The sequence below is a fragment of the Marmota monax genome, unplaced genomic scaffold, assembly GCF_021218885.2.
Source record: "Marmota monax isolate L192 unplaced genomic scaffold, Marmota_monax_Labrador192_F-V1.1 WCK01_AAM20220418_F8-fsc00004, whole genome shotgun sequence".
NCBI classification, from domain to species: Eukaryota; Metazoa; Chordata; class Mammalia; order Rodentia; family Sciuridae; genus Marmota; species Marmota monax.
Window position 1 is genome coordinate 77,986 of NW_026692881.1, and position 14,259 is coordinate 92,244.

The 14,259-nt window shown below is 46.9% G+C and overlaps 1 protein-coding gene across 2 annotated transcripts; it reads left to right on the forward strand.

The window, feature by feature from the left end:
- Positions 1 to 1,114: 1,114 nt before the first annotated feature.
- Positions 1,115 to 13,352, forward strand: Sftpd (surfactant protein D). 2 transcript variants are annotated; one of them, XM_046449992.2, is made up of 8 exons: positions 1,115 to 1,354; positions 3,698 to 3,896; positions 8,525 to 8,641; positions 8,881 to 8,997; positions 9,320 to 9,400; positions 9,865 to 9,981; positions 10,499 to 10,582; positions 12,859 to 13,352. In XM_046449992.2, exons 2-8 carry the CDS (start codon positions 3,701 to 3,703, stop codon positions 13,233 to 13,235), a joined length of 1,089 nt encoding a protein of 362 aa, XP_046305948.1. In that variant the 5' UTR covers positions 1,115 to 1,354; positions 3,698 to 3,700; the 3' UTR covers positions 13,236 to 13,352. The 2 variants fall into 2 exon arrangements, with proteins under 2 accessions (XP_046305948.1, XP_046305947.1); XM_046449991.2 differs by having other exon boundaries at positions 1,135 to 1,354; positions 9,320 to 9,436.
- The last annotated feature ends 907 nt before the right edge of the window (positions 13,353 to 14,259 follow it).

Below are 14,259 nucleotides of genomic sequence, written 5' to 3' on the forward strand. Positions count from 1 at the left end.
TGGGATCCAAGAGCATTGGGGGAAAACTACTGGGCAAGCTAAGAGGTGACAGGTGAGAGAATAGAACGTGCTTGCAAAGAGACACAAAGTACGAGGTTCCTGAAATAAAAGCCACCACTAATAAGAAAGATTTGGCCAGACACCAGGATAGGACTTGACAAGTATTCTTTGTGGGTAGAAGAAAGCAATAGTTTCACGCTGACCCAGATTTCTAGGAGGCATGTGAATATTCTAGAATGGAGAAAACTGTGTGTTACTACTAAAACAGCTTTATTGTCAGAGCATGAGTGATTTGCTATGGAATATTGCTCCAAAAAAATTACAGTGGGAGAAACAGACCTTTCTCTACCAAATAGGGTTAGTTGGCATTTTAGATTTCACAATATGCAAGAAGATGCCCTGAAAATCAAAAGCAAGAACAATCAGTGCTACCATTAGGGTGGCCAAAGAAGCGGATTGGAGACATGGGTCTGCTGGTAATGGAGTCAGGCAGAGTTGATGCAAGAAATCAAGTCCCAGGAATCTAGAAGGAAGGAAGGATGATACCAATGGCAGTAGGACGGACAACTGCCCAACAGGCATTGGAAGTTAAGAGCTGCCCTGAGAGTGGTTGCAACAGCATGTTAAGAGCTCAAGGGTCTAAACAATCCCTAGAGCCATGCACAAGGTAAACAGCAGTTAAGAAAGCAGAATGTGTTTGAACAGGGGCAGAGCAGAGGCCTGCTGAAGGCAGCCCATACTACAAAAGGTAAGTGAAGGGCTGAGTTCTAGTAGGATGGAAAATAATGACCACTTCCAGAGGTACCTCTGTCACTCCTCCACAGGGTTCTACCTCTGCAGCCCCTGAACCTGCCCTAACCCTGCCTGGATATGCTAAGCAGCTCTTTCCCAATGTCTGTGCAGTGCTGTTGAGATGAAGAGAAAAGAGAAGTAGGTCCTGGCTCTTGAGATAGGCAGATGCAAGTTGCTTTTGCAATCGTTGTAGGTCATTGTGCAACACATACATTTCTGGACCTCAAATTCCCGGACATCTATAAAATATAGACACCGGTGATGCTACTTAACTCCCAGAGCTGCAGGGAAGGTATGGATGGGATCACAGACTGAGAATGCTTTGTAAGCTTTAAGGAGATAGACGTGCACAGTGCTATGACTATCCACAGCAGGTCTCCAGAATGCAGGCAGGGGTGAGAGTGAGTGAGTCAACAAGGAAGAAAAGTCTTCCAATTCTCAAAGGGTGTTCTCAGAAGACCAGGGCTGTGCTGCTCAGGTGACAGAGAAGGCATAAATTGTGAGTGCCTGCCAAACCAAGCTCATTTGCCTGGAGCTCCTGGGACCTTAGAGGAAGAAATCTGTGAGTGTCTCTGCCCCTGCCTCTCATTTTATTTCCCCCATATCCTGTGAATATCCCCCCTGCCTATCTGAGCAGTTTACTGGTGTTGAGGAAGGGTGATTCTGGTTTCCAATTCTTGGTTCTGGTCTAGAAGTTGTGAGCATGGGAGATGAGGGCACAATGGGGTAAGAAGGTTCTCTTTGCCCCTCATTCAGCTTGCTGGGCTCAGTGGGAGATTTGCTTTCTGAGCTGTGGTAGAGAAGATGAGTGAAAAATGATACCCCCTGAGACCTCAGGTGCCAGGTACAGAAGCTTCAGGAGGGAAATCCAATTCTAGCTTTGGTCTGGGTTCCTTCTCTGTCCCTGATTTGTTCAAAAAGAAAAACAGTGGAGGAGAAACAGACTAGGAATTCTCAGGCCTGGGTTTTAAACCCAACTTGGTACCATTTCCCTATGGATTTTGGCCAAACCTGCTTCTCTCACAACCTCAAGTCTTTAAAGAATACACTTACTGGATTCAGTCTCTGATTTTCCAACCAATGTTCTGAAGAGTCACTTTTTCAATAAACTCTTACGCTGAAAGCATGGCATAAACTGAGCACTGCAGGGGTTCTAGGGACTGTGGCTCTGCCCGTTCCATCTGCTGCCAGTCTACATTGCCTCCTGAATCTCTTGTCTAAAAATCTGTGTGTCTGCCCTCTGCAAGACTCCTTAATGCTGGTGGTGCCTTCTGGAGTAACTTGAGCTTTGTGGGCAGACTGCCTGTTGTCTTTTATAATCTCCCAGAATCAGCCATAGGGCCCTGGATTGAGTGCCAGGGGACAATACCCTGTGCTCAGGACTGAACTTTGGCAGAACAGGGACAAAGAAGTACTGGCCTGCGGGCTCACCCAGGTGTTTCTAGAGAATTCCAGGGTACTTGAGGAAGTTATGATTTCAAAAGTGAAAGGGGTCAATGGAAAATAAGAGTCACAGCCCAGAATCACTAGCAGTTGTTGAAAGAGGCACCTCTCTGGCCAGGAAGCCCCTGTCCTGCCTCCACTCCAGTCCTCCTAGAGAGCCCATCATCTTTGCACAGTGTACTCTGGCTTTGTTCCCAGCTTCTGTGACTCCCACTGGTTCTTTCCATTCTCATAGCAGTTTCTTTCTTTGAGAGGAAAGATGCTGATTTAGTTTGGATCTTAAATGTCCCCCAAAGGCCCTTGAGTTGAAGCATGGTCCCCAGCCTGCTGTGCTATCAGGAGGTGGCAGCTCCTTTGGGAGGTGGCGCCTAGTGGAAGGAAATTAGGTCTTTGGGATCGTGCCCTTGAAGGGGATTTTGTGACCCTGGCCCCCTCCACTCTAATCTTCCTGGCTCGAATGAAATGGACAGGCCTTCTCTGCCATTTGATCCCATCATTATGTATTATTGTGTCACCCCAGACCCAGGGCAATAGGGCCAGATGACCATGGAATGAAATCTCTTAACCATGAGGAAAAATAAACCATTCTTTCTTTTAAGTGGTTTATCTGAGATGCTTGTCATAGTGATGGAAAATTAGCACAGATGCCCAATGTAGGGAGTAACCAAGGTCCTGCATACCCATCCTGCCCCCGATTTCAGTTCCAAAGCCCCTCTCAGATGGATTCTCTATTGTATAGTTTCTCTTGCTATTCCCTAAAACTAGCCTTTCACCTGACTGAGCCCATTTGGGATGTCCTCTTCCTCCAAGCACACTTCCAGGGCAGACTTCTAGATGTCTTTGGGTCACTCCAGCTGCTAATTTAATATCTTTGAAATCTTTTACCTGAGTTTCCTCTGGTACTTTCTTCATGGAGTCAGTGCCTGGTCCAGGAATGAAAAATCACTCAATTAACATACAGCCCACTCCCTGCCCAAGCTCAGGACAGACATGACAAAGCCTTCAGGATTTAGACTTATGTTCAGACTAGTGTGGTAGGCAGCCAGTGCTGATCCACCAAGACAGCAAGTGAGAGGAAGCAGATTTGTCTTATTTGAGTTGATCCGACTGCCTGATCCCGGGAGGGGAAGGGTCCTACTCAGAGGTACTCAAAAGAATCCTCCCAGATGTACATGTGGCCTTAGTGAGGAACACCAAACCACAGCCACTGTTCTCATGGGGCACCTGAGAATAGATGGAAACTACTGTCAACCTATGACACAGTTCCAGTGGGGTAACTCAGGCCTTCCAAAGTCAGACTAAAAGTCTACTTCCCTGAACTGCTTTTGGAGTCTTGCTTCTCTAAGCCCACAGCAGGGAGCTGGGGACAGGGACTTCTCTTGACCTCCAGGACCTGGGCCCAGCCTTATCCCATGTCCTGGAACTGACAGCATATCCTTTCTCTTTCTGTTCCTTTCCCCAGGCCATGATGCTCCTCCTTCTTTCCATGCTGGTCCTGCTTGCTCAGCCCCTGGGTTACCTGGGAGTAGAAATGAACTACCTGCAGAGATCAATGGCCAGCACCTGTACCTTGGTCATGTGCAGCCCCACGGAGAATGGCCTGCCTGGTCGTGATGGAAGGGATGGGAGAGAGGGCCCCCGGGGCGAGAAGGGGGATCCAGGTAGAGCTGGGACAGGTGGCTTATCTGGGTGGGGAAGGCTGAGCCTTGGAATGATAACAAACCTTCAAGTCTGGATATTTGCAATGGAAGACTTGGAGATGGGCTTCTCCACCCTCCACCATGGGGGTGGGTTTCCACCAATGTTTGTTCTATCTAAAACAATGTTTTACCAGTTGGCAAATGTCCTCTGTCCCACGCTCCCAAGTGCTTCCCACATCTCCCAAATGACCTGACTCTTCCCCTAGGACTCCTGGATTTCCCTTACCCATAAAATGAATACAGAGTGGGTAAATTATTGATATTTAGGGGAGCTCTAGGACCCTGTTCCAGGAGGTAGCAATAGTTCACTTTGGTTAAATGATACCTACCCAGGGTATTAAATACTTTTAATGTTTATTTAAACTCTACTGTATGAAAGGTGACAAAAGATGAGGTTTCATGGCCCCATATACAGATCTAATCAAATGGATTTGTCTTAAAACATTACAAGCGGAGAGCAGAAGCCCATATTTCTTTGTGGAGTCCTGTGCTTGGGTATTCACTTAACATTTCCATAGCCTTACAAGGAACATGCTAGTTTCTACTGACAGGTAATACAACTGACTAGAGAGGGTAAATAAAACCATTCTAGAGGGTTAAGAGGACATGGGCTTCTCATCAGACACATCTGAACTAGACTAGTAGCTCCAGGTCTGGGACTCCCTGGGACAAGCCACTTAGTGTCACAGAGTCTTAGTTTGCTTATATGAAAAAGGGAAAATTGATTGCTGCCCAGTGACAAATAATTGAGCCAAACTTTTTACTATCATTATTTTTTGAGTCTTTAGGATGAAGTTGCATTTTCCTGCTATACTAATTGGGTAAATTCTCTTGAGGTTACCAAAGGTACTAATAAATAGGAAATGGTCCCTGAAATACTGTCCCTGCCCTGGGGAAGGCTCTGTATCTTATTGGCAAGAAGGAAACATTCAACAAATAGCAACATCAACCAAGGGATCATGTGGTCCTAGGCCATAGCTTTGAGTATATTTCTGGAGTTTGCATTTTGGTTAGGGAGAAAGGAAAAGAATGACACTTAAGTCAGAAAGACTAACATCCCTAGGCTTTGTAGGGTGAGGGGCAAGTGAGTACCAGCTTATCTTTTAGAGACAGAAAGTGGCTCCCCAGTATGAGTGGGCTGGGGCACGGAGAGGGCTGTCCAGGGGTGAATTTGGAAAAGGAACCAACTCACTGTACAGCTCTTTCTCAGGGAGTCTCAATTCTCTCCGGCTCCTGTGGGACATTTCCTAGTAGTCCTTGATCTTGCCACATGGACTATGACCAAGACCTCCCTTTCCTCTGCAGGTGCTTTGCCCCCTGCACAACCAAATGTGACTTTGGTCAGTTCTTAGAGAACAGCACACAGTAGATGGAGACGGAGGCTCACTCTGAATCCTCCATTCTACTCACTCAAGTTATTTGACCACAAGGGTCTGTGAATGTCCTGGGGAGTCCAAAGCACCCTCAGATGCTGTTCCATAGGTCTGTGTGGGGCCAAAGTCTGTACTCTGATATTCTGCTCGGCAGATTTTGAAGCATGTGGTCCCTAGAACTTCCTGAAAAGGACAACTGGTGCCTGCGAGACACTTGAGCAGAGTAGAAGGTAGAGTTGTCGTCCTGGAGTGATTAGCCCAGGGGCCTCAGATGCATTATAGAGAGCAAGAACGACCAGACCTTGCCTGTGGAGGATGATTTCCTGTGTCTCGGCACCTCCCGCACTCCTGCCTGAAAAGATTCAGGGAGAGTCTCTCCAGGGACACTCAACTTCCTCAGAGTAACCCCCCACTTGCAGCACCCTGCAGGCCCTACATGACCTTCTCATCTCTGCTTGCTTCTCTGGTCTCAATGGCTTCTACTCTCACACCCACCTGGCTCCAAGCACACGGGCTTCTTGCTGATCTCTAACCACACTTGGGCCCCTCTCTCCTCAGTTTCCTGTAGTTTGCTCTTCTCACTCTTCTCATGGATGTCCCTATGGCTCCTTCAAGGCCTTACACCCAAATCCATATTCCCAGCAAGGAGGTCATAAATACTCTGCTTAAAACAGATACCTGAACAACCACCTTTATTTTGTTTCTGTGGCACTTATTACAATCTCATAAGCCATAGGTTGTACATTTTAATTTTTGATTGTTTGTTTCTATGCAGTAGATTCAAAGTGATTTTTTGAGGAGGAGGAGGTGGGATCTGTTTTGTTCACCACCATATTCCCAACATTTAGGACAGTGAACTTCAATAAATATTATTGGAATTAGTAAATGAGTATAAAATGGAAGGGTAGGAGGAATTTTAGTATTGCCAAGATTGACCAAATTGTTAGATCACAAAGCTCCACTTTATGTGGCACCAGGGCACAGAGCTAGGTCTTTGGGGACCCTAATGCAAAGTTAGTGCTTTAGAGGCATGGGTGCTATTGTTGAGGAGGGTGCCCCTCCTCCACCTCAATGCTCTGTGGCCTCTGTACACCAAGAACAGGTGGCTTCTAACACTCCATTCTAGAGATGACTTGCTTTCTTTAGCCCAATATGCCTGTTGCCAGCCTGGTTATGGTGGAATTTAAGAGAAGCTGAGCCTGAGCTTGGGACATCTGTGTCCTCAGCCCAGTGCTCTGTGGAAGTGGGATATGGATCTGTCTTGTAACCTTCTATGCTTCCATTTCATTCCTAGAAAGGATAGTAATCAAAAGATGAAACAGAACCCAGCACAGAATCTTCCATTCATCCAGCAAATTCAGTTACCCTTACCCCAACCACACTCCTGACCCCAGAGGGCCTGGATTTTCCTGCCACAGGAGCATATCTTCCAAGACTGAAATGTCACATCTCTTTTCTCTAAACTGATTTAAGAAGATAGGCTCTCTAAACCCTTCCCACTCTTCAAGTCTCATTTTCTCCTCTAGAAAGATAGCTCCAAGGATGTGTGTAGGTGCTGGGGCAGGGACACCGGGATAAGACGAGAGGCATCTCATGCACTGTCTTCCTCATCTGTTGTCCTGTCTCACAGTTCATTATAAATTTTATATCACGGCCTGAGACTAATATTTGCTTTTGATCCAGTGGGAATTATAAAGTAGATGTGCATGGTTGAGTTCTTTTTCATTTTTATTAAAATGCATTAATTGTATATATTGTTGGGGTTCCGTGTGGTATTTCCACACATGCATGCAGCATGTGCAGATCAAATTCAGCTTCCCTTTATTTACTCTCTCCCTATCCCACCCCCACATTTCTCAATCTCTATTAATCACTAGTCTAGGTTCAGGTTTATGGTTTTTAACTTCCGCATATGAAAGAGAATATGAAGGACTTGTGTTTTCTGTTTGGCTTATTTCACTTAACATCATGTCCTCCAGTTTCATCCATTTTGTTGTGAATGACAGGATTCCATTCTTCATTACAGCTGAATCACATTGCATTGTGTCTGTGTACACATTCTCTTTAACCATTTATCTGTTGCACACCTAGGTTGATTGAATATCTCAGCTATTGTGAAGAGTGTCACAATAGGCCAGGATGCAGGCATCATCCCTTTGGTGTGCTGGCTTCATTTCATTTCTCCCAGGAGTGGGAGAGCTGGATCATAGGGTAGATTTATTTTTAGTTTTCTGAGGAACCTTCTTCTCCAGAAGGGACATACTAAGTTACATCGCCACAAATGGTGGATGAGTTCTTTTTTTCTCTACCTTTATGCCAGTATTTATTACTTTTGTTTTTGTTGGGTTTTGCTTTTTTGATAATACCGAATCTAACTTGGGTGAGATGGTATCTCATTGTAGTTTTCGACTTGCATTTCCCAATGGCTAAAGATATTAAGCATTTTGTTCCCTATATTGGGTGACCATCTTTTCTTTTGAGCAGTGTCTATTTAGATCATTTGCCCAGTTTTAATTGGATTACTTATTTGGGGTTGTTAAGTTTTTTGAGTTACTTAAATATTTTTGAGTTTCTAAATATTTTGAGTTACTTAAATGTTTTTTGATTACTTAAATAGCTAGCAAAATTTCTCTCCCATTCTGCTGCTTGCCTCATCACTCCATTCATTGTTGCCTTTGCTGTGCAGACCATTTTTAGTTTATGTAAGCACACAGGTCAAATGTTTGCTTTTGTTTTCTATGTTTTGGGGGTTCCATATGAACAAATAAATGAGTAAGTGCACAAATAACTGAACAAATTATCCTCTATTTAGTATCATTTCTGATATAAATGTTGATTCCCCCAACACACACACACACACACACACACACACACATACATATACGTATGTATCACACACATATATATATATATCACATATATGTGTGTGTGTGTGTGTGTGTGTGTGTGTGAGTGTGATCATAGGCAAATGCTGACAGATTGCCTTCTGTTGATACTGAGACCTTAGGGCAGGAGAAGAAGCACTTAGCTTGAATTTACCTCTGACAAGTCTGTTTCTTCATAATGGGAATGCTAAGGTCCATTTCCTGGATCACCACAGGACCACTGTGTGTGACCATGAAATGTCACTGCTTTGCAAAACCCTGAAGGAATGCCAGGGATTTAACCCTCCTGGGCCTAGGGCTAACTTTATATCCATTTCTTTTGCTGCTATAGGTTTGCCAGGAGCTATAGGGCAAAGGGGGCTCCCTGGGCCAGCTGGCCCAATTGGACCAAAAGGGGACAATGGCTCTGCTGGAGAACCTGGACCCAAAGGAGACTCTGGGCCAAATGGTAAGCAACTAGACATGGAATTCAGGCATCTTAAAAAAGGTGATTTTGCCAATAGGCTATTCCAGTATTCATGCACAGATCCCAGACCAGGAAGAAGGTTGTTCTGAAGGTGGCATTGGCTTATTTCAGACTGGGCCCACTGTGGGGTTCCTCTTTGTCCTCTACTATTACTGTCACTTTATGCACTCCTACTGTCAAGAGGATTTAGTGTCACTGACAGGATTGGTCCTTTTCTCCAGGACCCCCAGGACTTCAAGGTGTGCCTGGTCCAGCTGGAAAAGAAGGTCCTTCAGGGAAGCAGGGGAACATAGGACCACAAGGCAAACCAGGTCCAAAAGGAGAGGTGGGGCCCAAAGGTAGGTGAATGTGATATGGCCTGTCTGGGAGGGAGAGGGAGAAATGATGATGGCGGACCATGATGTGACCTGAGGCATAACTTGCCAGGAAGAGCCCAGACCATGAATACTATGAAGGCCTCACCATACACATCTTTACTCACCTTTCCCACATTAACAGTAATTTCCTCTTACCCTCCACAGAGGAGCCCAGGTAACAGGTGCAGTCTCCCCAGTTCTCTCTCAGACCCTGGAGTTGTGGGTAAAAAGCTCTTCTACTGAGGAGATGATACATGCTGAACACACTCTCAGAAGCATTTGTCCCTGTTTGTTCCTTCCTCAGGAGAAGTAGGTGCCCCAGGCCCGCAGGGCTCTGCAGGAACCAGAGGCCCCACAGGCCCTAAAGGAGAGAAAGGTGCCCCTGGTAAGCATGGAGCTCCTGGAAATGCTGGGGCAGCAGGTGAGTGATGGAAAGATCTGGGCTGGATCCAATTATGTGGTGTCCATTTGGAGCTACCACTCCCTAGCCCCTGTACCACCACCACCCATGAAGTCTGGGCGGGTGTTGTTGAGAGTCTGTATCCAAGGAGGGTGCACTTTTCATCTCCGGGAACTGACCATATATAGGGAGAGTGCAGTGCTAAGCCTTGAGATGGTTCTGTATCCACAGAAGGTTAGTTGTTAGTGACAGGGGCAGTTGTACACAGAGAAGATTGAATGTTGTGTGATGGGAATAGTTGTGCCCAGAGAGGGCACACGACTGGGTTCTGGAAAGAGCGTGTATGCTGGGAGAGTGTGTAGCTGGGAAATGAGGGCAAGTCATGTACTGAAAAGGTGAAAATGCTGTAAATAGAGTCCATAGCTCACCCAGCCCTTCTCGGATTCCAGGGCCTGCTGGAGCTGTGGGTCCACAGGGAACCCCAGGAGCCAGGGGCCCTCCTGGACTGAAGGGGGACAGAGGTGCTCCTGGAGACAGAGGAGAAAAGGGTGAAAGTGGGGTATCAGGTAAGGCAGCAGCTCCTGACTCCGGAACCCCCACCAGGGCATGGGAGGGAAAAGTGTAGCCTTCTTCTGCTCAGGTTGGCCTCTTCCCTGGGATGACATCCCCATTGTTTACAGGTGGTGGGTGCAACTAGGGAAAGGCTGGCAGGCAGAATTAGGTCTTAGCTGTGTGGGAAGGTTGACCTGAGCAGTTTCTCCACCAGACCACTGGGAAAATGACAGCTGTCTTTCCCATTCACCAGATAGCTTTGAGCATTAAATAATCCAATGGATGGGAATTATATAAGGAATGTATTCCCACTCACCCCACCCTCAAAAAATGGATATGTGATTAAATTCCCATAAGAAAGCCTCATACAGCAGGGTCCAATTGGGTCAGCAGGTGTGGGCTGCTGGGCATCCGTCACCTCCATCCCCAATATGTAGCTACAACTCCGTACCCTTCCATGAGGCCTGGGCTCTGAGCTCTTCCTAGGATGTGCTGGACAAGTCTTCACATGGCCCTTTTTCTCCCCTGCAGACATCACTGCCATGAGGCAGCAGGTGAAGGACTTACAGGGACAGCTACAGCACCTTCAGACTGTCTTCTCTCAGTATAAGAAAGGTGAGCTTCTGGATTTGAACCTCAGCCTCATACCAATGTTGGGCCCCATACTGGTTCTGGGCATGGGTTTAGGGTTGAGGTGGGGCTGACACTGAGCCTTACCCAGTGAGGGACTATGTCTAAGGCTGGGCTTGGGACTGGGGATAAAGCTGGGGCTGGGGAGGGAAGCCATGTGTTCCACAACCTAGAAGTAGATCCAAGGAACAAGGAGGAGGATTTAGTAGTCTATATCACCAGTTCACTGGGCTGGCAGATGTATATTTGAAACCACCAGGCTCCAGAGCACCCTTCAGTCTCAGTGCCATCCATGCCCCAAGGCAGATGTCTCAAGTGCAGGGCAATTCAATCGACCTTCCTTCCTGTCTGACTGAGTTAGTCCCTGTGACAAACACATTGCATTACTTACCCCTGTGAAGCCAGGCATGGGAGTGCTCAGAGATGTTGCTGCACAGTCCAAGGCAGGACAGAATGCAGTTGCTGTCCTGAGGGTTAGGGCTGGATTACACTCTGGAGGTACAAGGCAGGTGAGGGACTGACTTTGATGACTGGTCATTGAGAATCTTTCCTTACTCATGCTCCTGGGTCAAGCAAGGGGCAGGCTGCCTTGGGGTTCCAGCCAATGCTGGGCTCTACCTGCAATCCCTGATGTATTTAGAGCAGATTCCACCTTAAATGTGCAATCCTGTGGTGTCATGGCCCCCCAAGAGCTCACACCTGAGTGCTCTGTGCTTTTTAAAATCTCTACCTTAGTTCCCAGCTGCCCCCTCCTCCTCTGTCCTCTGTGACATCAATTTTGAGTTCATACTCTTTAGATAAATCTCACTGAGTCAGAAAAAGAAGTTTTCTGAATAAGTAGAACATAATGGGTTTTGTTTGGGTAAGACATGGGGTTGGCTCCTAAGCACCCAGGCTGAGGTGAGAGTTTTAAGCATTTGTACGTTTCCTTCTCTCCGTAAACATACTTATACATGTACTCATTTGCTCATAAGCACGCTGATGCAAACATGAAGAACATGTGTACATGCACCTGCCACCTTTGTGTATACTTAAATATCATCATTCATTCCACATCCATCTACATACACAAGCTCATATGCACAACCAACTGGCTGGACCTAACACATGTCCACATACTTTTGGATGAACTCATGAACATATTCGTGTAGCACATGCATACTGCCCTGGGACCATGGAACTTACACCCAGTAATGGCACATGATCTTACACTGAGCTTGTTCAGGGCTGCTCTGGGTGCCATCTTGGGTCTGTGGACAATCTTCCCTGCCAAGACCTTGTTAAAAATGCCCAGAGGAAAACAGTGATCCAGAATGCAGCCTGGATTCTGACCAGCCAAACAATTCCAAGGATGCAGCCCATTCTAGAGCCCAGTGTCCTTTGCCAGATTTCCACACATGGATCCAGAAGCCACAGGGATGAGAATATAAAAAAAGATACTTGACATGTTACACTGATGGTACTTTTTGTGAAGTGACCCCTCACTTTAGAGGAGAAGAAATGCAAATTCTGAAAGGGAAAGTGACTTTGTCTTGTCCCCAAGACAGTCATTGCCAGGTTGGGTCTTAAGGTCAGATATGATTTCTTTCCAAGCCTCTCTCCAGCACTAATTTTACAGAAGTCCTCCTCTCAGATGCCCTTGTCCCCTTCCCCAGCACCTGACAGGCTGGGGCATCTTCCACTGAGAAGCCAACATGGGACTGACCTAGGGCAGAGATCAGCACATTTAGCTCTCAGATGTCCCACCCTATCCTCTCCTGTCCCCTTATCCCTCACACAACTCAGACAATCCAACATAACAACAGTGGTGACAGTGGGCTCACAGCATTGTTTTCTGTACTCTCAGAAATGGACTCAGGTTACACAGTAATCATTTCCCAGGTCAAGTTGTCCAGCTCTCCATAGTAATTAAAAATCAATGCCAGCACACTACCGAAAGGGCAGAGCTGAAACAGAAAGGGCAGGCCTGAGCTTTGGTGTCGGACTTCGTGAGGTTTTATCCCTAAGTAGGATGGTTGCATGGCTCTTAATTGCTCTGAACTCCAGCTCTGTCATCTGTGAACTAGGGACCACAGTACCAGTTTGCAGTGTGCATTATGGGGATGGGGCTTCTCCGGAACCAAGTGTCTCACATTCCCTCTGGTGCCCTGAGGCCCTGCCTGGGAAGGTCTGGAAGGCTTGGGCTGCAGCACAGAGATCTCAGAGCCCCTGCACTTTGGCCAGGAGTATCCCATCTCAACCTGATTCCCCTCTTCTCCCAGCTGAGCTCTTCCCGGATGGCCGAAGTGTTGGGGACAAGATCTTCAAAACAGCTGGCTTTGAAAAAACTTTTGAGGGTGCGCAGGAGGTGTGCACCCAGGCCGGCGGACAGCTGGCCTCCCCTCGCTCTGCAGCTGAGAATGAGGCTTTGCAACAGCTGGTCACAGCTCAGAACAAGTCTGCTTTCTTGAGCATGACAGACACCAAGACGGAGGGCAAGTTCATCTACCCCACTGGGGAGGCCCTGGTCTACTCCAACTGGGCCCCAGGGGAGCCCAACAACAATGGCGGGGCAGAGAACTGTGTAGAGATCTTCGCCAATGGCAAGTGGAATGACAAACATTGTGGAGAGCAGGAACTTGTGATCTGCGAGTTCTGAGCCCCTGTGGCAGGGGTTGGGGAGGGAAGAGTAGCAGTGCTTGGCCCAGAAGCCTGGCAAGTGAGTTACAGCCCAAACTTATGTGTTGCCAATACCCTAATAAAAAAGTAAACCACCTGTGACAGCCAAGGCTTCTCTCCAGGACACAGCCAGAGGTAGCGTTATTGCAGATCACCTCACACACTGAAGGCCTATCCAGAAGAAAGGGACAGCCTGCTCTCCCAGTAGCAAGGGATAAAAGTCAGCCTGCAATGACAATGATGTCACTGTTACAAAGTCCAAAATCTCCTTCTCAGCACTCTTCCTCACTGAATGATTAGCTCTCCCTCTTCTTCTTCCAAATTCTTCCTTCTCTCAGCTTACAGATCAACACCTTGCCTGTGTTGACTCTTTTTGAAGGTTGGGGGGATGCCAGAGATTGAACTCAAGGACACTCAACCACATCCCCAGCCCCAGGAACACTCGACTGAGCCACATCCCCAGCCCTATTTTGTATTTTATTTAGAGACAGGGTCTCACTGAGTTGCTTAGCACCTTGCTTTTGCTGAGGCTGGCTTTGAACTTTTGATCCTCCTGCCTCAGCCTCCCAAGCCACTAAGACTATAGGTGTGTGCCACTGTGACTGGCTCTGTGTTTACTCTTAAATTTCTTTTTTTCAAAAATATTTTGGGTACTGAAAATTGAACCCAGGGGTACTTTATCACTGAGCTTCCTCCCAAAGCCTTTTCATTTGTTTAATGTTAGTGGTCCTGGGGAATCAAACCCGGGAGCTCTATCACTAGCTGTATTCTAGCCCTTGCCTATGTTTACTCTTGTCCTTTGCTCCTGATCAGCCTCTTGCTCATCCCTGTTGCTTTTCTCCTTGACACATGATGGAAGCATACTTGAGCCTCAACTCTCAGTTCTCTTCTCTCCTTACACTCACTCCATGGGTTATAATGCCCATAATAAAAGCATTCTGTGCCTGTGTCTTAAATTCCATCTTACAGGCTATGGATTCCAGGTATGTGTCCTCTTCAGGACC

Coding starts and splice junctions, on each gene's coding strand:
- Sftpd (XM_046449991.2), top strand. CDS start 3,701: ATGATGCTCCTCCTTCTTTCCATGCTGGTCCTGCTTGCTCAGCCCCTG. Junction 8,642..8,880: donor AGGAGACTCTGGGCCAAATG/GTAAGCAACTAG, acceptor CCTTTTCTCCAG/GACCCCCAGGACTTCAAGGT. Junction 10,583..12,858: donor CTTCTCTCAGTATAAGAAAG/GTGAGCTTCTGG, acceptor CTCTTCTCCCAG/CTGAGCTCTTCCCGGATGGC.